Here is a 23,939-nt window from a genome sequence, read left to right as displayed (position 1 = left end):
GCGCTTATTCTATACTTGGTCAAGCATACAAATATCTGCTATCTATGTCTGTAACACAAGTGTCCGGTGAACAAAGCTTTTCTATGTTAAAATTAATTAAAAGCAGGCTAAGATACTTATAAGTATCTCGCAAGAAAATCTAGAAGCCTTCGTGTTAATGTCAGTGGAGAAGGATTTTTTAAACGAAATACATTCTGATGATGTCATTAATATTATTGCTCAACAAAGCAAACTTCTAAATAAAAAATTAATATTGTAGAATATAGACTTGTGCTTATTGTAATTTTGTCAATGTTGTATTTTGAATATATTTAAATATAAATAGAAAAAATACATTTTTTTTTTCTTTGTGGGCTGGGCTGGGCTGGGAATAAATTTTCCACACAAAAATTTTAGGGCCAGTCCGCCCCTGGCTATAATGTAATTATCTTAATCTTCACTATCATTACTTTTTGCCCAGCAAAGCAGGTCCTTGCAGCTAGTTGTAAATAAGTGCAAATGAAGATACACAGAATAATTTCTGTGTATATCTGTTGATCAAATATTTTAGTTATAAACCTTTACCTAAGTACAATACTTATATTCTTTATAATTATTTTACTTATAATCCTTTTATTGTTTTATATTTCTTAATATATTATTTTGAAGATTATTAATTCATGCATTTTGTTCCATTTTTCATCTACAATAAAAATACATAGCAATATTTTTACAGCTTGACATTCTTCTCAGAAAATCAAAAAAATGTTCAATTATAACAGAAATATTTGCATCTTATCATTTAAGCTGAGAGATCATTTCATGCTCTATGCATCTAGTATTGTATTCTATTAAGATCAATAATTTGATTTTTTTCTTTCTTAATGTCAATTTTTCTTCAGCAGAATTGCATTATTTAAGGAAACTAAACTTCTAAAATTGTAATTTATAAGGATGCATAACAAACTTTTTAGTTTGATTCCTATTTACTATGGAAATCAATTCAGATAATTAATCTTTAGTAAAAACTTATTTATAAGGAAAAGTTAATTAAATTCTTTTACTATTAGTATTGAAATTTAATTATTAAAAATAAAACATAAATTATTTTTTTAATATTAAATATTTTAGTTTAAAAAGCAGTTATGTGCTATTTCTGTAATGATTTGTAAAATAAGGTCTGTGAGAATTCCATAATAAACTAAAATATTAAAAAAAGTATTTAAAATAATATAACTTACTTTTCTGGTTCTTTCTTTTTTTCTGGTTCATCTAAAAGAAATAGTTATGTAAAAAAAATATTAACTTGGAAACAAATGATATCATAAATAATGAAACATACCTTCAACATCAACTTGGATAGATTGAGAAGTAACCTCTCCTTTTTCATTCTTTGCTGTTAATTTATAATTTCCTTTATCTGCTCCAACTGGTTTCTCAATTTCTAAACTGATTGCAAATTGTCCAATTGAAACTTGTCGAACATTAACAATATGACGAGAATCTTCTTTAATAATAGTAGTGTCACGTTGCCACACACATTTTGGAGCTGCTCCAGACTGAACATAACATTCAATAACAATTTTCTTATGAATTTCTCTTGTAATAATCTTTGGTTTTTCTTTAATAACTGGAGCCACTAAAATTGAAAACAAATATATATTTTTTTAAATTATGATTTTATATATAATAGTAAAACTCATAATAATAATGATAATAAATTATTATGAAAATTTTGTTTTATGAAACAAAATCCTACACAGTAATTAATAAAATTAATAAAATAATAATAATATGGTTAAAATAAGCATTTTTAAAATATATTGTAAAAATAAAGATACAATTCAAAATTAACTTACATTCAATATTTAAGGTTAAGTTTGCATTGCTTTCTCCTGCAGAATTCTTGGCATTGCATTTATATAATCCTGCATCAGTTACTTCTGTATCCTATGTATTAAAAAAAAATTAATTTAATTCAGCAAAAACAAAACCTTACTAGAACAAGTTTAGCAGAATTGCTTTTATAGTTCATCTATGTGAAAAGCTCATGTTCTTATTTTTTAAACAATTTCATATTATTATAGTAAATATTTATATGTTAATAAAATGTTATAAAAGCAATAATAAATTGAAACAAGAATTTTATTGCAGGATAATTTAATTAGATATTTTCATATAAGATTTCTGAAAGTAGTCATCAAAAACTTTTATAGTTTTTTTAAGACATTATTTACCTTTTGATAACTATAGATTTAGAATAAATGATAACAATAGGCCAAACACAATACTATATTATAAATTCTAAATTTAAACTAACCAAATTGATTTTTCTACATAGAAATTTTATGTTAGAAATATTTTACATACATTTACAAAATATTTGTGATTTTGAGCTTTCATTTGTTGTTTACATTAGATATCAGATTATATAATAATACAAAGTGATTACAAAAGAATACCCCAACTTTGAAAGGCTATATCTCTTCAAGCAAAGAACTTATAGCACCATTCCACAAATCATTAAGTAGGAAATGTTCTAAAGTTCCAGTTATTTTGGAAAGATGTCACTATGAGTGTCCTTAATCACATTATGAGTGTGTTGGTTCATGCCAAAATAGTGACCACACAACAGAAGACATTTTGTGTTATTGAGTTTGCTAAAACTGAATTGGTTACAACTATTCAATGTGCTTTTCATTCAAATTAAGCCTCCTGATAGATGGAGTATCTTACTTTGGTTTTATCAGTTTAGTGAGAAAGGGAACATTTGCAAAGGCAAAAGGTCTGGTTAGCTGATTGCATCTGAAGAGAATGTGCAACAGGGTCAGCAAGTGTTTGCTCACAGTCTGAGAAATCAACTTGATGAGCTAGCCAGGAACTGCAAATTCCTCAAACAATGGTGTGGAAAGTGTTGAGAAAACAATTGCATTTCAAACTGTACAGATTACATTTATTAGGCTGCATACACACTAGACGTTTTTAAACACACGTTTTAAAGAACCAAGAGTTCTACATAGGCATACACACTCAAACACGCACTTATAGATTTTTCTTAAAACGCGCGTTTTGCGGGCGTCAGCCGAGCGCTTTGAGATATATGTGCTGCCATGTTACTGTACATTCAATCGNAATCTGACTTCAATTTTCTTTTTTGTACAAATGTTTGAGGTCCCTTGAAAGTCGAGGCTTTTTACTTGTAAATCCGGCCCTGATGGGACAATGTCAAAGCTGATGTTTTTTTAACACAAAGGGCACAAATATGTATAAAACAATCTCACTCATTTGTTTCGATACCACATAATGATGTGTCCCGCTAACAATAATTGTTCTCCTTCTATAAAATTTCTCAATAAACAGCTACAGGCAGCATATATCATTATATCGGACAGTAATATATGATTAATTTTACATTACTAATTACAAGCGATCCAGATAAAGTAGCCATTTTGTAAAAATGCAGCGCCCTCTATAGTTCATGAAAAACGCAAATTATTACAATGGTAAGAAAAATAGCAATTCATTGTCATTTACAAAATATTTCTTTATATTTTATCAATTAAAATGATTAAATTTTTAATACAGTAAAACCTGTGTATACTGAAATCTCATGGTACAAAATTATTTTTTATATTTTGGCAAATTTCCATTTTATTCAGGTTCTGTTTTAGACAGGTCATACTGTATTTTAAAAAGATTGATTATAACTTTTAAAATAATTTAATGGAAAAAAAGATCAGAAACAATAGCATGCATATTTATATGCTGCTTATTTCTGTCATTATTTAATTCAACACTTTTATTGTTTAGTACAAAACTGCATTCAAATAAATATAAATTTTAGGAATTCTAAGGAAATAGTTTTCACATTTAAAGTAGAAATCTCAGGCATTTAGATAATCTTTTAAACATTCAATTACTTTAGTGAATTATTTCTAGCTTTATATTATGTTCAAGGTTATACTTAATATATGTACCAATGATTATTTTAAAAACTTTACTGATAAATTATTATTTCTGACAAATTGAGTTTTGAGTCATTTAAAATTCAAAATTTATAAGAGGAAATAAAAGGAACTGTTAGTAAATACTTACTATAGATTTCAAACCTTGTACAACTTTTGGTTTTTCTCCTTTTGGTTTTCTATAAATTTAAAATATGAAACAGCATTTCAGTAATTAATTATAACTATAATTCATGCCTTAAAAACAATTCTTTTACATTTAACTGCACAACACTGAGATGTATATAAAAAGTATGACTCACCAACCAATTAACCGGTGTGAATAACTTGACAACGACATTTAATTTTCAATCATATTTTGAGGCGAATGCATGCGCAGAAGTTCTCTGCATTCCAACTCAACATAATGTTTGACATTTTTTAAACATCTTATGGAAAACGCATGCACATACCATATTTGAAATCTGTACCATTCAATTTATATTCGAATGTCAATGGCCAGCCTATTTGAATTAAGATTGTTAAGAATTAAGATTAAGAAGTGCCCAGAAGGAGTAATTAACGTTCATCACTTAAACATTATTCACACTGGCTAATTGGTTGGTGAGTTGTATGTTTTACAATTCTTTTATATCTAAAAAACAATAAAATTACTTCATATATAATATATATCACTAAAAAATTTCATTTTTTTAACTTAATTATATTTATTAACTTTTTTATAATATATATTGTCTTTTAAAAATAATTAGACAATTTAATTTATTTACATTTTCAAAAAAAAAATGCTTACTGATGATAATTATCAAAAATTGTCCTTAAAAATATATAATTTTTTTATTGAGTGTTGATCTCTAAATAAAGTTTTAAAGATTTTTGAATTTACAGATATTTTCGTTTTCTGAATTGAATAACAAATAATGATATTTCATCTGCAAGATCATTGGTTATGGACTTTAAGCAAAAGTACAGATCATAAGCTACATACAGTTCCTAAATACCAGTAATGTAGCTCATGCAGGAAATTCAATCATTCAAAAATAAATAAATAACATTACTACTTTTGCAAAAATGATAACATCTTAGAATGATTATGATTTGTTAGATCACATCACCGAAACCTGATTAATGTGTGAGATAAGGCAACTGCCCCTCAAGTGGCAAAGTGTTCAAAAGGAGAAAAAATAAATAAAAATAATAAGCCTAGTTCAGTGAAATTCAGTAAATGTACTTTAAAGTTGTTTATAAACAGTTCATACAAAAGTGTCAGTGTTAAGTTTACAGGACCATCAAAAGCTTGGTACGGGACCCTTTTGCTTTTTTTCACGAACAAATAAATATAGAGGATGTTTCTTTATTAATAAATAAAACTCTTATTAAAAATAGCATTCTTTTATAGGAATAGACCCACCACTACAAACCCCTAAGTTTATTCCAGGCCCAGGCAAAACTTCCCAGCTTATCACTTTGAGTTTCCCACATTCTGTTTAGAGGGGTTTTCTATTGGCAACTATTCTGGAAGCAGGGATAACAAAAATCAGTTTTACCACAGTTGCAAATTACCATTGAGCCACCCCTGCCTATCACATTAATGTTCTTGAAACAAACAAGCCTAATATGACTAAAACTCAAAAATACAATTGTAACAACACAGTATTGTATTACATTGCCAAATCATCTATTTTCTTTTTCACTTTATTTTTAAATATGTACATATTTAAGCAAATACTATTATCCCAGCTATTACTGATGTTCATTAAAGTAAATACCTTTATAACATATCTACCTGGCTATCCCAATATAGATTTCTGACTTTGGAGATATTTTAATGAAAAAATATTTTAAAATAGTTTAACTCCAAAAGAATTATATTGTATTAATGTAACTATTATTTCAAAAGATATATTTCAGAAATATTTAATACAGAAATTAATAGTATTATATTCATACAAATATTAGTAGTATTATAATGAAGCTATTACCTATTTAGAATAATGTATATACTTTCAATACAAATTATTAAATAAATCACAATTTCTGAACACAGTAAGAAATATTTCTTTATAAAATTGAATAATAATTGATAAATTTGTAAATATTTTATTTAAAATATTTGTTATTTTTGAAAGATCTTATAAATATAATAGGAGATCCTGACTGTGTTGCAGTTTATAATAGTTCTTCATGTAAATAATGTTTATCTTATAATATATACGTATATCGATTAAATAACCATAAATAATGCATAGTAAATTAATAGTAATAAATATTTTGAAAATATACAGATGGTGCAATTATTAGGCTGTTCACACATCATGGTGTCTGAACACCTAATAATTGCACCATCTGCCTATTTTTAAATTGGCCACATTCACTGAATAGTCAGTGAGTATATTGGTTAATATAGATTTTTAATATTACTGTACACAAACATAAAGGAATATATGCATAGATTTGTATGCTAACTTTAATAATAGAATTTATCATATAGTTTTATGTTTAATTCTGAACTTGCTTTGAAAATATTTTATGTGCATCTCAGAGTGGGTAACTAGCATTTTCTTATATATATATATATATATATAAATGAACGTGTGTGTCCCTATATTTCACTTTTCAGCCAAAACTACACATCGCACATAAATGGTGTTTGTATGTGGTAGTAGCCCCAAGTCTCCATTCGTGCACTATGGTGGTTGCGTCTCAATAGTTATAAGGGTGCGGGAGATATGGGGGCTTAAAATGGTTGACTTCGAAGATTTTCTATTTTGATTTTAAAAATGTTTGAACCGCTTTAAATTCGAATTTGTATTCGAATTGGTTCGATTATAGAACGATTGTAAACGTTCCAGAAAATTGATCAAATTGAAAATAGTTCGTTTGACTGGAAGTAAAAATTCTCTAATTAGTCTGGAAACAGGGGACCTAATTCTTGCATTCTGTGAAAACGGGTAAGATTGGCTATAATCAGGGGCAGACTGGCCATGTGGAAAATGTGGAAAATTCCACATGGGCCGTATACAATTTGGGCCGTTTTTTTCTAAATATGTACATAACGTACCGTTTGGTTAAGTTTAATTTTAAAAAATTCATTTATTTTTTTTTTGTTAAGTAAGGTAAATTTCAATTTTTAGGTATAATATAGGTATATGTGTAGGCCTGTATCATTTTACCCGGCCCTACCCGTATCCGAAGTTAAATTAGTTCGGCCGATCTGAGTCAAACACTACATTAGCCCGATTCGGCCCAAACAGAAAGCATCCTAGGAGAAAAATAATCAAAACTACCTTCTAAACAGAGAAAATTGGTCATTTGTTTACATTGCTAGAAACTGTTCACCACTCCTATGAATCTTAATGCTAAACTATAGAAATGCAAGTTATTAGTTTTGTACCTAGCCACCAAAGCAATGATTGTAGTCATAACAAATTTAATGGCCACTTATATTATTTCCTTTATTTTAGGCAAGTAAAAAATGTTATTCAATAATAATTTCTCTGTATTCCAAACGATTTAATTAAAAATAATCTATTTTGTAGTGTGAGGCCGGGACCTCACCCCCTCTCCAATGGGAAACTGGTTGTCGAGCTAAAGCTAATAAATCGATGATTTATTTCGTAAACAGGAACGAGTGTAAGACGATTTAATTGTCGCATTCCCGGACCAAATTCACACGTCCTCGATCTAGATCAGGGAAGGTGGGAGAGAGAGCAACCGGGGAGAGTTCGACTGTCATCTTACAGCGAGTTCAAAGCACATTAGACCAAAATTTACGGGACCGTCACTAAATATTCCTGAAAACGCATTTCAAAAATTAAGCAGTATTTTAATACAGTTTAATCCAGTAGCTACTCAACACAATATTATTTCAGAATTGCAACATTTTAAATCGTCATGGAATATTTTAAAGGAAAATGTCAATGAAACTTTTATAAAATTAAACGAAAATGAACATTCTACTGATGATCAAGTAGAAACTAATAAAGATGCGATTTTATCCTCTTACTGCATTGCTTGCAAAAATTGCTCTATTTGTTGTTATAATATATTATTCAGATATAACATGTTAAGTGGCGCTTATTCTATACTTGGTCAAGCATACAAATATCTGCTATCTATGTCTGTAACACAAGTGTCCGGTGAACAAAGCTTTTCTATGTTAAAATTAATTAAAAGCAGGCTAAGATACTTATAAGTATCTCGCAAGAAAATCTAGAAGCCTTCGTGTTAATGTCAGTGGAGAAGGATTTTTTAAACGAAATACATTCTGATGATGTCATTAATATTATTGCTCAACAAAGCAAACTTCTAAATAAAAAATTAATATTGTAGAATATAGACTTGTGCTTATTGTAATTTTGTCAATGTTGTATTTTGAATATATTTAAATATAAATAGAAAAAATACATTTTTTTTTTCTTTGTGGGCTGGGCTGGGCTGGGAATAAATTTTCCACACAAAAATTTTAGGGCCAGTCCGCCCCTGGCTATAATGTAATTATCTTAATCTTCACTATCATTACTTTTTGCCCAGCAAAGCAGGTCCTTGCAGCTAGTTGTAAATAAGTGCAAATGAAGATACACAGAATAATTTCTGTGTATATCTGTTGATCAAATATTTTAGTTATAAACCTTTACCTAAGTACAATACTTATATTCTTTATAATTATTTTACTTATAATCCTTTTATTGTTTTATATTTCTTAATATATTATTTTGAAGATTATTAATTCATGCATTTTGTTCCATTTTTCATCTACAATAAAAATACATAGCAATATTTTTAGCTTGACATTCTTCTCAGAAAATCAAAAAAATGTTCAATTATAACAGAAATATTTGCATCTTATCATTTAAGCTGAGAGATCATTTCATGCTCTATGCATCTAGTATTGTATTCTATTAAGATCAATAATTTGATTTTTTTCTTTCTTAATGTCAATTTTTCTTCAGCAGAATTGCATTATTTAAGGAAACTAAACTTCTAAAATTGTAATTTATAAGGATGCATAACAAACTTTTTAGTTTGATTCCTATTTACTATGGAAATCAATTCAGATAATTAATCTTTAGTAAAAACTTATTTATAAGGAAAAGTTAATTAAATTCTTTTACTATTAGTATTGAAATTTAATTATTAAAAATAAAACATAAATTATTTTTTTAATATTAAATATTTTAGTTTAAAAAGCAGTTATGTGCTATTTCTGTAATGATTTGTAAAATAAGGTCTGTGAGAATTCCATAATAAACTAAAATATTAAAAAAAGTATTTAAAATAATATAACTTACTTTTCTGGTTCTTTCTTTTTTTCTGGTTCATCTAAAAGAAATAGTTATGTAAAAAAAATATTAACTTGGAAACAAATGATATCATAAATAATGAAACATACCTTCAACATCAACTTGGATAGATTGAGAAGTAACCTCTCCTTTTTCATTCTTTGCTGTTAATTTATAATTTCCTTTATCTGCTCCAACTGGTTTCTCAATTTCTAAACTGATTGCAAATTGTCCAATTGAAACTTGTCGAACATTAACAATATGACGAGAATCTTCTTTAATAATAGTAGTGTCACGTTGCCACACACATTTTGGAGCTGCTCCAGACTGAACATAACATTCAATAACAATTTTCTTATGAATTTCTCTTGTAATAATCTTTGGTTTTTCTTTAATAACTGGAGCCACTAAAATTGAAAACAAATATATATTTTTTTAAATTATGATTTTATATATAATAGTAAAACTCATAATAATAATGATAATAAATTATTATGAAAATTTTGTTTTATGAAACAAAATCCTACACAGTAATTAATAAAATTAATAAAATAATAATAATATGGTTAAAATAAGCATTTTTAAAATATATTGTAAAAATAAAGATACAATTCAAAATTAACTTACATTCAATATTTAAGGTTAAGTTTGCATTGCTTTCTCCTGCAGAATTCTTGGCATTGCATTTATATAATCCTGCATCAGTTACTTCTGTATCCTATGTATTAAAAAAAAATTAATTTAATTCAGCAAAAACAAAACCTTACTAGAACAAGTTTAGCAGAATTGCTTTTATAGTTCATCTATGTGAAAAGCTCATGTTCTTATTTTTTAAACAATTTCATATTATTATAGTAAATATTTATATGTTAATAAAATGTTATAAAAGCAATAATAAATTGAAACAAGAATTTTATTGCAGGATAATTTAATTAGATATTTTCATATAAGATTTCTGAAAGTAGTCATCAAAAACTTTTATAGTTTTTTTAAGACATTATTTACCTTTTGATAACTATAGATTTAGAATAAATGATAACAATAGGCCAAACACAATACTATATTATAAATTCTAAATTTAAACTAACCAAATTGATTTTTCTACATAGAAATTTTATGTTAGAAATATTTTACATACATTTACAAAATATTTGTGATTTTGAGCTTTCATTTGTTGTTTACATTAGATATCAGATTATATAATAATACAAAGTGATTACAAAAGAATACCCCAACTTTGAAAGGCTATATCTCTTCAAGCAAAGAACTTATAGCACCATTCCACAAATCATTAAGTAGGAAATGTTCTAAAGTTCCAGTTATTTTGGAAAGATGTCACTATGAGTGTCCTTAATCACATTATGAGTGTGTTGGTTCATGCCAAAATAGTGACCACACAACAGAAGACATTTTGTGTTATTGAGTTTGCTAAAACTGAATTGGTTACAACTATTCAATGTGCTTTTCATTCAAATTAAGCCTCCTGATAGATGGAGTATCTTACTTTGGTTTTATCAGTTTAGTGAGAAAGGGAACATTTGCAAAGGCAAAAGGTCTGGTTAGCTGATTGCATCTGAAGAGAATGTGCAACAGGGTCAGCAAGTGTTTGCTCACAGTCTGAGAAATCAACTTGATGAGCTAGCCAGGAACTGCAAATTCCTCAAACAATGGTGTGGAAAGTGTTGAGAAAACAATTGCATTTCAAACTGTACAGATTACATTTATTAGGCTGCATACACACTAGACGTTTTTAAACACACGTTTTAAAGAACCAAGAGTTCTACATAGGCATACACACTCAAACACGCACTTATAGATTTTTCTTAAAACGCGCGTTTTGCGGGCGTCAGCCGAGCGCTTTGAGATATATGTGCTGCCATGTTACTGTACATTCAATCACACATTTTTGGGTAGAGTGGACGTACATTGGCCGAAATGGAGAACGATCATTTTGATACTGATCTATTTATTGATAAAATCTAAAAGAGACCAACCATCGTCAAAGGATTTTATAGATATTTTAAAAGAATTAAAAAACTTGGGTTTATTTTGTCTTAGTTTTGAATACAACGTTGCAAAAATTCCATGTGTCAGTCTATCTCGTAATATTGAATGCACCCAAAATTCTCTTTGCCTCTGCCATCGTCTTTTATAGCGACGATGGAGGAGGCACACGCAATCAATTACTTTCATGTCCATTTCCAAACTGAGCCAGTGCGTATGCTCTACAAACGCTCGTCGAACGCCGATCTAACGTGCATTTATTAAAACGTGCGTTTCCAAAACGCCTAGTGTGTACACAGCCTTACAGGCTCTTACCAAAAGTGATAAATAAAAAAAAAATTGATTTTTGTGAGTTTTGTTCTTAATCAGATTGAGGAAGACAATTCCTTTTCGTCTAAGCTTGTTTTTAGCAATAAAGCAACTTTTCATACCAGTCAAGTTAACTGTCACTATGTATGGATATGGGATCTAGCAAATCCTCACAAAATCATCAAACACGAGCATAATTCCTCCAAAGATAATTTGTTTTTTGCTGTATTCAAAGACAAAGTTTTTGACCCATTCTTTTTTCATGAGGCCAATGTTACTGGATTTCTTACTTGGATATGCTCATCAATTAATTATTTCCGCAGCTACAAGAAACTGGGAAATTCATTTTTCAACATGATGGAGCACCACTCTATTGGCATTTATCTGTTTGCAGATACTTGAATGAAACATTACTGCAATGATGGATTGGTTGCAGAGCAGTTTACAACCAGGCTCTTCATCATTAGCCCCCCTTGAAGCCCTGATCTAACCCCTTGTGATTTTTTTATGGGGTTACATAAAGGATCAAATGTTTGTTCCACCACTGCCAGCTAACTTTGGAGAATTCAAAACAACAATAACTGCAGCCATCCAAATTGTAACACTGGACATACTGCAAACAGTGTGGAATAGTTTGATTACTGATTAGATATCATTCATGTTTCTAATGGTTGTCACATTGAACATTTATGAAGTTATGGTAACTAAATGAAACTTTACAATGTGATTTGTCAAACAAATGTGTAAGTTTTGTTGTTTTGTAAATATACAAACAAATGTGTTGTTTTGTTGTTTTGCAAAGTTGGGGTATTCTTTTGTAATCACCCTGTATATTAACATATCACTTATTCTAACTATATTTGCTATTTATTTTTGAATTTCTAATTATTTTACATTCATTTTTCAATATTTAACAAAAAGTAAATTTAAATAATTATCTTCTTGTGTATGTTAATATATAATAATTAGTTTGGTAAAATCTATAAAAGTTTAATATAGTGTATTTCTTTTGATAAAATAAATAAAACAGAAATCATGTCAAAAGCATTTTATATGATATCTGATATAATGTTGCAAATTAATTGAGAAAACTGACCACATTTGATTTTCTTATATCATCTGGTATTCTAAAAAGTTTTGATAATATTCCAAGTAAAAACATTGAAACTAGTCTTCAAAAAGCTTAACTATTGTTTGAGAGAAGAATGAATTTATTACAAGAAAATAAAATATTTTATGCAAAGATGGATGAAAAAAATATAGATTCTACAATTCACTAAAAACAGAAAAATTAAAATTATATACATATGAATTTTTTAGGCATTCAAACTACTCAAACATATTCTCACTCTTAAGAAGAATAAAACTCATAGATCATTTTATAATAAAAAAATGAAACTGAAATTATAAAATTAATTTTCTGTATAAAATTAGCTGTAATTAATTCCACTTGATCATACCTATTTTATAATTATTTCTAAATAAACATTGTTAATTAAAATCAATGCAAATGTAATGCATTACATATTGTATGAATTGCTTGACCAAGAATTCATACCCATACATTTTTTCCAACAATCAAAGCTTTCACTGCCAATAAAAAGATGTAACATTCTAATTTGAATATATCATAACAGAAATTTATATAAACAACAACAATGGTTAGATCACTTCTGATAAAATCTTTGCTTGCTGATATAAATGACAATCAGTATCAGATTAAGAAGCACAACTATGCTAGCAAGAAATATAGTAGACTTAATATATTCTTACCCTTAATTCTAAACGAATTGTATAAACATCTTTCTGTTCTTTAACAGTTTGTACAAAACGCTTTGATTCTTTTATAACAACACCTTCTCGATACCAAGTAATATCAGGTTTTGGTTTTGCACGAACTTTGCATTCCATAATAATCCTTCTGCCATCATCTTCTGGAATGATTTTTGGTTTTTCAACAAATGTAGGTGCCTCTCCTTCAGGAGCTTTTTCACCTGTTAATAATGATATAAAATTTAAAAATTAAACAAAAAAATTTATATTTTTTTAATTTAATTAATAATAATTTCAAAACAAAATACAGTAGAACTCAGTTTAAATTTTTCAAGGGACCAATTTAAAAAACTTCTTAAGCAGAAATGCAAAGAATACAGCTTTTTTTTCAATAATCCATGTGCTTATCAGAGCTTGCTACTTATTGCAAGTATTGTTGCAGATAACCCATGTAAAAAAACTTGTAAAATCCAGAATCCAAAGTTGCATGCAGAGTAAAACAAAATTTTGTCCATGTCCTAACATAATGTGAGGTTCCAGATGAGGTCCAAACTCCTCACTAAATTTTGCTTAAAAGCTTTTCACTAAGGAAAGGAATTTCATAAGATAAACACGTGAAGATAGAAGGAAAACAAAATAGATATAAAGCTCAGACTGGAAAGATGAACTTTGACTTAGGTGTTTGTAAGTAGGATGAAATTACAACAAACTTGAAGTACTATAAAATATTTCAATGAATAAATAATTATCGCAGGATGTCTTATTGTCTATTGTCTTGTTGTCTATATGTCAGAAATTTTTGATAAGAGAGAAAACAAAACTTTTAGAAATACAAGCAAAAACTTTAAGGTTTCTTTAAATATCCTGTTGTCCAAGATCAAAATAGTGTTGAGTTAACAATGAGGTTCAACCTTTCTCATGCCTCGATTGTGTCTAGTTCTACCTGGAGACAAAAAGGACCAATTAAACTGTTGGACTGCAGAAAGATTCTATATAAATCTGCATCTCAAGGTCAAAGTGCACTTCACCAATCATTTGTCTAAAATTGTACTTCTCCATCCATTCATCCCTATTCATGTCACATCGATCCACTGTCTCTGGTAATCCACTAACATCTACCAGTCAGTCAACTTAGTATGTTTTCTTCAAGCAAGTTCTTGATCTAATCATAGAACACAAATCCATCCTATGCTGCAGCAATCTGTCCTCAAGTACCTTCTCCTTTTGTGGCACTTAATAAGTGCATGACTTTGTCACTGGGAACTCAGAAGTCAACATCTTATGCCTCCACTAAAGAGTGATATTTGACAAATTTCTGGACTAAGTGATCCTGACCACCTCATCAATGATTTTGCCCAGGTCAGGCATCATATGAACTCATAAAGGAGTTATAAATTATTACTCCAAATCACAAAGAACATCTTTGTGGGATGAATACTGAAGAAGATGAAAGATTAAATGTAAGCAACAGTTTTTTGTAACAATAATTGAAAAAATTTATAAAGGTGTTTCGATTCTAAATCCATCAGCACCCACAAATGTGGTTTATACCTTCTACAGGTATAAACTACATTTGACTCTTCCTGAGTTTAATGTCCTGGCGAATTAGATATCAAGCAATGCCAGCATAGGCCATACATCCTTACAATAATTGTTTTTCTATTTTCATATGCAATTAATTGTATAAAGGGGTTATCCATAAATTATGTCATGCAGATATGAGGTGGATATGCTGGTAATGATTACAATATGTTACAAAGGATTTGAAGTATTTATGAAAACATCATGTAATGTTACTGGTCTTTAAATTGTTGGTATGGTTTGTTAAATACATAGGGATTAAGATATTAGCAGTTTTTACCAACTATTGGGTTGTTCAGAAAGTAAGTTCGTTTTTTTTCTGTGGAAAAAACACAATATTTTTATAATAAATAAATATTTTATTGAATTATATATCGACCATTTTGGTCAAATACCTGTTGTCATCGTTTCTGGTAGTAGCATGATTTCACATTCATAAAAGTTTTGATCGTTGCTTACAAAAAAGTGATCCAAGTGATTTTTGACATTGTCATTTCAAGTAAATGTCTTACAGTTAAAAAAAATTTTTATAGACCGGAACAAGTAATAATCTGAGTGTGCTCGATCTGGCGAATATGGTTGGTGTGATAGCACATCCCATCTAAGTTATGGCAGTTTCTGACGAGTTACCAAACTTGTGTGAAATTTGACATTATCGTGGTAAAACACTACACCTGTTTTGTTGATCAATGCTGGCCTCCTTTTCTGTTTGATGATATTACTCAATTTGTTTACTCAATGGCAGTACACTTTCAAAGCAATTGTTAAATTGTCTGGTAAAAGCTCCAAAAAAAATTTCCTTAAAATCCCACCAAAGAGAGCATCCCTCTTTAAGAACATGTGGAACCCATATATCAAGCTTTGAAACGAAACCAATTTGTTTCAAATAATCATAAACAGTTCAATTTGACAAATTTCATCTCTTAGTGATTTCACATGTTGTTATTTGGCAGTTTGCTTCAATCAGTACCTTTATTTTGTTTTCATTGGCTTCAACTGGCCATCCAGAACGTGGTGCATCTTCAATATTGAAATTGCACGAATGAAATTTTGTAAACCAGTTTTGGCACTGTCATTCTGTCAAAACATCTTCTCCATACACATCACACAAATTTTTTCTCGCTTGAACAACATTCTTACCTTTTTGGTAATAAAAGAGCAAAATATGCCGAAAATGCTAGCTGTCAAAATATATAATGATAATACGGTTTACAATGAAAATGGTAGGAAAAATACGACTAATCCGTCTAGTGGTAAAAAAACAAAATTACTTTCTGAACAACCCAATACTTCTGAGAAGTCACCAATGACTTCTTGGATGGATTTGGTTATAATTTTTGTTGTCTAATTTACCAAAAAATGAACATGAAAGTAAAAAATGATTTTGTTTTTTTAAACTACATTTGTAATTTTATAATAATAAAAAGACTAAATTAATAATTTATTTCTTATCTGATTTTTAATTAATTTTGCTGGATTCCTGCCTACTTAACATTCTGAAGTTAAAAGTATGCTTTTGATTGGCTGTCAAATATCAACTGTGAATCTTTAAGAAGTTGATCAAGGTTATTCATTACATAATTTTGAGTGTAAATATGTGCTACAGCATTATGAAACACTACAGGAGTGTGGAATTGCAGTTCAAATATGCAAAAATAGTGTTACATAATTTATGGATGATCCCAAATTTTTAATAGGATGCAGCTGAAAAACTTCTTAAGTAAATCCATTTTCCAGTCACAGACGAGGATTTCTGTCTACTTAAGTGAAAAATTTTCTTAAACAAAAAAATTTACACATCTCTTATGGAGAAAAAAATTGACTCTTTTGATATTAAACTTCTTACATGGAAAAACTTCTAATTTGGGAACATCTTAACCAAGTTCTACTATATATAAATATTTCTTTATAAAATTGAATAATAATTGATAAATTTGTAAATATTTTATTTAAAATATTTGTTATTTTTGAAAGATCTTATAAATATAATAGGAGATCCTGACTGTGTTGCAGTTTATAATAGTTCTTCATGTAAATAATGTTTATCTTATAATATATACGTATATCGATTAAATAACCATAAATAATGCATAGTAAATTAATAGTAATAAATATTTTGAAAATATACAGATGGTGCAATTATTAGGCTGTTCACACATCATGGTGTCTGAACACCTAATAATTGCACCATCTGCCTATTTTTAAATTGGCCACATTCACTGAATAGTCAGTGAGTATATTGGTTAATATAGATTTTTAATATTACTGTACACAAACATAAAGGAATATATGCATAGATTTGTATGCTAACTTTAATAATAGAATTTATCATATAGTTTTATGTTTAATTCTGAACTTGCTTTGAAAATATTTTATGTGCATCTCAGAGTGGGTAACTAGCATTTTCTTATATATATATATATATATATAAATGAACGTGTGTGTCCCTATATTTCACTTTTCAGCCAAAACTACACATCGCACATAAATGGTGTTTGTATGTGGTAGTAGCCCCAAGTCTCCATTCGTGCACTATGGTGGTTGCGTCTCAATAGTTATAAGGGTGCGGGAGATATGGGGGCTTAAAATGGTTGACTTCGAAGATTTTCTATTTTGATTTTAAAAATGTTTGAACCGCTTTAAATTCGAATTTGTATTCGAATTGGTTCGATTATAGAACGATTGTAAACGTTCCAGAAAATTGATCAAATTGAAAATAGTTCGTTTGACTGGAAGTAAAAATTCTCTAATTAGTCTGGAAACAGGGGACCTAATTCTTGCATTCTGTGAAAACGGGTAAGATTGGCTATAATCAGGGGCAGACTGGCCATGTGGAAAATGTGGAAAATTCCACATGGGCCGTATACAATTTGGGCCGTTTTTTTCTAAATATGTACATAACGTACCGTTTGGTTAAGTTTAATTTTAAAAAATTCATTTATTTTTTTTTTAANTCTTGGATGGATTTGGTTATAATTTTTGTTGTCTAATTTACCAAAAAATGAACATGAAAGTAAAAAATGATTTTGTTTTTTTAAACTACATTTGTAATTTTATAATAATAAAAAGACTAAATTAATAATTTATTTCTTATCTGATTTTTAATTAATTTTGCTGGATTCCTGCCTACTTAACATTCTGAAGTTAAAAGTATGCTTTTGATTGGCTGTCAAATATCAACTGTGAATCTTTAAGAAGTTGATCAAGGTTATTCATTACATAATTTTGAGTGTAAATATGTGCTACAGCATTATGAAACACTACAGGAGTGTGGAATTGCAGTTCAAATATGCAAAAATAGTGTTACATAATTTATGGATGATCCCAAATTTTTAATAGGATGCAGCTGAAAAACTTCTTAAGTAAATCCATTTTCCAGTCACAGACGAGGATTTCTGTCTACTTAAGTGAAAAATTTTCTTAAACAAAAAAATTTACACATCTCTTATGGAGAAAAAAATTGACTCTTTTGATATTAAACTTCTTACATGGAAAAACTTCTAATTTGGGAACATCTTAACCAAGTTCTACTATATATAAATATTTCTTTATTATAATTAAATCATTATGAACAGTCTGAGCATTTGAAAATTATGTATTTAAAGTTATTAATTTTAAATTTACATTATGTTAATGATTGTGAAACAAAAATAATATATAAATTATAGATAAATTTACCTTCTATATTAAGATTCAGATTTGCTGTAATTTCACCTAAAGTGTTTTTGATTATACATTTATATGCTCCACCATCATCTTTAGATGGATCCTGAAATACAAAAATAATGAAAAAGTTTAGGATTTCCTACCAAAATTTGAAAATTCACACTTCTTAATAAACAAATTAAGAAAAACGTTTATATAATTAAAAATTTTATGTAAATTCAAATCTACTTGTAGTATTCATTTGTAATATTTAAAAGAAAATCTATATAAAAATTAATGTTTCCTCTTTATTTGCTTAGATATGGTTTATGAAATTTAAGGATAAATTTAAGATGTCAATTGTCTCCACTTATTAAAGTATGATAAATTTTAAAGAAAATAATTTTTTTTACTTCTTTTTAATAGAATATTCTCACACCTAAGATAGTTCAGTAACCAAAGGAACATCAGTATTGTCATAACTTATCATTCATTGTTGTTTACTTTTATATTTATTTATTTCTTTAATTATTATTATTATTTTTTTATTATTGTATGCTTATTCACTATGTCATGACATATTATTTATGGACTATAAATAAAAGATATTTTGCTTTTACATAGATTCTTTTCTAAGTTTTACCATCATATTAGTAAAAAGTCTTTTCTGAAAAATTTTCTTAAATTAATAAAAAATTTTGAAAAATATTACTAATTTTCTAATGGTAACATATTAATTACAAATAAAATATTTTCTCTAGCACTTAGAAGTTATATTATCCCAACAATGTTATTATAGATAGACTCGTCTCTGTAGTTAACTACAGGGGCTCCATGACATTGTTTGTTGAGTAAAATATTTTCTTTATTATAACTAAATAAGTAAATGAAATAGTATTTTTTAAAACAAATTTTAATTTTAAATAAAATTAATTACATCATAAAATTATACAAATTTAAATTTGTTTAATTTAATTTAAATGTAAAATTCTTTTATAACAGCATTTCTAATAATTTTGAAATATAGTCTTAATATAAAATTGCTGTATCTTTGTTATCGTTCTTAAAAGTATCAACTTTTCAGAAATTCATTCTTTCAGCTTTAACATTTTAATATTATTAGTTAACAACTTCTATCTTTAAAGCAAATACAATACAGTAGAGCATCGTTTATCCAAATCAATTGGGAACTGGGGTTGTTTGGATAACTTATTTTTCGGATAACCGATTATGTACAAAAAAATACATTAACCTATCCCATGTTGAAATTTTTCTCCATTGCGAGTCACTTCGTGTTGAATTTTCGTCGACGTTAAGCCTAATGTAAACTTTTTAAAATAATAATCGTGGCTATCGTATCGTTAAAAGTTATTTCTTTATTTTGTACAAACAAAATAAATATATTGAAAAAAATAAAAACAAAAAAAATTATACTTTGGAAGTTAATCTAGTATCAAAAATGTTCGATTCAGCACGACACACAGTTTTGAGAAAACTACCACACAAATGTGTCAGTGCTGCCAGCTAAAAAACACACATCAATAAAAAAATATTGGAGTAGCCCAAGATATAGCAAAGATGCAGCGCCACAGCACTAGCGAAAATTTAAATTTACCAACTGGAATTCTTTCGGATAACCGACTTTCGGATAAATGACGCTCTACTGTAATTCAATAAACATATGAATAATTTAATAAATGTAAATATTATTTACTTTGATTTCTAACTGTATTGTATACTCTTCAGTTTTACTTTTAGTAACATGACTTTGGACCCGATTGGTCTCTTTAACAATTTTTGTAGCTTGATACCACGTGACCTGAGGGGCTGGATCTGCCTTAACTCGGCATTCCATTACAATTAACTTCCCACCATCCTTTGGAATGATTTTTGCTTTATCAATAAATGTTGGTGCTAATCCTTCTTCTTTTTCTGGCTCGCCACCTATTTTATATATCAAATATAAATTCTTTACTTTGTGTGTGTACATATTTACATTTATACAAGTAAATGTTAATAGTATTTATATATGAATGCTAGTAACATATATATAAAATATTAAACTATATATAAAATTAGTAAATGATTAAACAAACAATTATGCTATTATTTCTATTATTCTAAAACAATTTTGCACATTCCATATGCATTTTATCAATTCTTATAAGTTAAAAATAAATTAATGTGATGATGTTTCAAAAAATAATAATAAATGATGCTTTTCTATTGCATTCATTTTAATTTTAATTTGAAAAAAAAAAAAAATAGCAGGACTACAAAGTATAGTCTTTTTCCCTCCCACAACATTGTTCAACAGGTACTCTTATCTTACAGGTTGGTTTAAAATAGAATCCCTTATCACATCATCCATTATAGAAGAATAGAGAGCTGTGGTGTGATGGTTTTGAATGAAAGGATGAAAATTATCACAAATTCATGCCAAACTGTATGAAGTGTATTCTGAAGATTACATGAATTTGACACAATGGTTCAAAATGTTCAAACAAGGGAAAATGAGTCTATGTAATGAACAGTGATCTGGCTGCAACACAAAAGTTTGCAGAAATCATTTTAGCCTATGGTTGGAAACTTTTGCCATATCTACTCTACAGTTCTGACCTAGTGCATAGTGACCATCACTAATTGGTCAAAAAACAGTTTCTTGGCAGGAAGAAATTTCAGACAGACAAAGAGCTGAAATCCATGGCTCAACTCTCAAAGAGCAGATTTTTTGAAAACTAGTACTTTCAACCTCATAAAGAACTGGGATAAGTGCATAACTGTTTATGGTTCTCACACAAAAAGTAGGTCTATATTTATATTTATATTTCATTTTATATACAGTGGTGCCTCGTATAACGTACGCCTCGAATAACGGACTTTCTGTTTGACCGTTACATGACTCGAGCAATGGACCTGCTGCGAACAACGGACTTTCCGTTCGGCAGTTACGTGAGACGAACAATGGACTTTCTTCGAACAAGTACGAATGATGTTTCCACTCTTTTGCCGTTGCCAATGACAATCTGCTATTTTTAGGATATATTAGTATTATTAGAATGTATTATTAGTATATCTGAAGTAGAAATGTAATGTAATATATGTTGATGATTTAAATAAACATTAAATGTAATGTAATATATGTTGACGATTCAAATAAACGAAATGTAATTGTGTAGATGCCGAGGTGGCGGGACGAAAAGAGGTTGTAAAAAACAAACGGAGCGAGAGTAGCTCGTAGAAGTGTTTAGTGATCTTAATTAATAAAGAATTATTCGTATCATATAATCTGGCATGTTCAGTCATTTATAATGCATCATGGCTTCTAAAAAAAATAGAAAGGTGATTTCAATTGAAACAAAGCAAGAAATCATCAGAAAGAGTGAAAGTGGGGCAAAACAGTGTCACCTTGTCAAAGAGTTTGGTCTCAGCAAGACCACCATCAACACCATTTTAAGTAAGAAAGACACCATCAAGTCAGCCAAGGTTGCCAAGGGAGTCTCCAAGATCTTCCATGTGAAGCATAGATCTTCACTCCATGACGAAATGGAAAGGCTGTTGATGGTTTGGATCAATGACAGGCAGGTGAGAGGTGATATCTCTACCCAAGAAGTTATCTGTCAAAAAGCCAAACTCATCTATGACAAGTTGAAGAAAAACACTCCTGAAACAAGCAGCAGCAGGGGCAATGAAGAAGAGGAGTTTAAAGCCAGCAGGGGGTGGTTTTTTAGGTTCAAGAAAAGGTGTGGAATTCATAGCATCACCATGCATGGTGAAGCTGGCAGTAATGACAAGGAAGAAGCACAGAAGTTCTCTGTTGATTTTCAACAATTTCTCAAGAATGAAGGATACTGCCCGCAACAAGTTTTTAATGCTGACGAAACTGGTCTTTTCTGGAAGAAGATGCCCAACAGGACCTTCATTACCAAGGAGGAAAAGACTTTGCCTGGACAAAAGCCCATGAAGGAAGGGGCTGACACTCCTGTTTGCAGCCAATGCCAGCAGAGACCTTAAGATCAAACCCATGCTGGTTTACCATTCTGAAAATCCCAGGGTTTTCAAGAAGAACCGCATTGTCAAGTCCAACCTGCCTGTCCATTGGAAGTCTAACCAAAAAGCCTGGGTGACTCAGGTTGTCTTTAAGGAATGGATTCTGGAAACCTTTGCTCCTGCTGTAAAGAAATACCTGCTGGACAAAGAGCTGCCGCTCAAAGCCCTGCTGATACTGAACAATGCCCCTAGTCACCCAAAAGACCAGGAGGAGATCCTGGAAGAAAGCTATCCTTTCATCAAGGTGCAGTATCTGCCAGCAAACACCACTGCCATCCTTCAGCCAATGGATCAGCAAGTCATTGCCAACTTCAAAAAACCGTACACCAGAGCTCTCTTTATGAAGGTGTTTGAAGAATGTCAGCTTTGTGGAGACATGACTGTCTGAAAGTTCTGGAAAGAAAAGTTTGATGTTCTTGTGGCAATCAGACTCATCCAGAAGGCCTGGGGAGAAGTCACGCAGAAGACCCTCAATTCAGCCTGGAAGAGGCTTGTTCCTGAATGGACCCAAGAAGAACCAGCTGAGGATACATAAGTGGTACAGGAGATCATCTCGATGGCCCGAGATTTGGAATTGGAAGTGGAGGTGGAGGATGTGGAGGAGCTCATTGAAGAACACCAAGAAGAGCTGACAACTGCGGAGCTCCAAGCACTTTTGGCCCAAGAACATGATGAAGCTCAAAGGGAAGCTTCATCTGACGAGGAGGAGGAGCAATCCAATCAACCAATTTCAACTGCTGCCATCAAGGACTTCCTTGTCAAATGGGCAGAGGTTCAGGAGTTTACCAACACTCACTATCCAAACATAGCTGAGGCCAACAGTATCAACGATCTCTATAATGACACCCTTGCCCGTCATTTCCGACAGGTGTTGAAGAAGAGAGAGAAACAGACCACCTTGGATATGTTTTTCAAGAAGCCAGCTGCCAAAAAACAAAGGATGGAACAAGAGGAGTTGACCCTGCAAGCCCCAGTAGCCTCTTCTGACTCTGACTCCAATTAAAAAACAATAAAAAGAGATCTGCTGCAATATGTAAAAGTGTGTGTCTGTATGAATGTGTGATTAAAGTGTTTCTCCACCTCCTCCTCACATCATCTGACTACCTGGCATAATTGGTGACTGCTCCATTTTCATTTTTTTTTTATGGTACAGTACGGTTATTTTATGCTGCGGAACGAATTATATGTTTTAACATGTATTTCTACGGAAAAATGCGTTTCGTATAACGGACGTTTCACTTAACGGATGTGCACCTGGAACGGATTAAGTACGTTGTACGAGGCACCACTGTATTCAGTTTGAATAAACTGTATTATCTGAGAAATTTTAAAATTTAAAAGGTGTTATTTT

At 29.7% G+C, this 23,939-nt stretch overlaps 1 protein-coding gene across 1 annotated transcript in view; it reads right to left on the bottom strand.

Moving 5' to 3' along the window:
• LOC111618250 (muscle M-line assembly protein unc-89-like) overlaps positions 1-23,939 on the bottom strand; it is a 180,555-nt gene that overhangs the window by 88,919 nt on the left and 67,697 nt on the right. The window contains exons 10-16 of the mRNA XM_023359735.1: positions 20,253-20,482; positions 18,572-18,662; positions 13,313-13,533; positions 9,854-9,944; positions 9,337-9,633; positions 9,236-9,266; positions 4,075-4,123 (exon numbers count right to left, since the gene is read on the bottom strand). Coding sequence (XP_023215503.1) covers positions 4,075-4,123; positions 9,236-9,266; positions 9,337-9,633; positions 9,854-9,944; positions 13,313-13,533; positions 18,572-18,662; positions 20,253-20,482 — 1,010 coding nt within the window. The remainder of the gene's footprint in view (positions 1-4,074; positions 4,124-9,235; positions 9,267-9,336; positions 9,634-9,853; positions 9,945-13,312; positions 13,534-18,571; positions 18,663-20,252; positions 20,483-23,939) is intronic.

Source organism: Centruroides sculpturatus, unplaced genomic scaffold (genome assembly GCF_000671375.1).
Source record: "Centruroides sculpturatus isolate CEXI.00-Female unplaced genomic scaffold, Cexi_2.0 scaffold154, whole genome shotgun sequence".
NCBI lineage: Eukaryota > Metazoa > Arthropoda > Arachnida > Scorpiones > Buthidae > Centruroides > Centruroides sculpturatus.
Note: the sequence above shows the minus strand (reverse complement) of the source record. Positions and strands in the feature narration are given on the sequence as shown.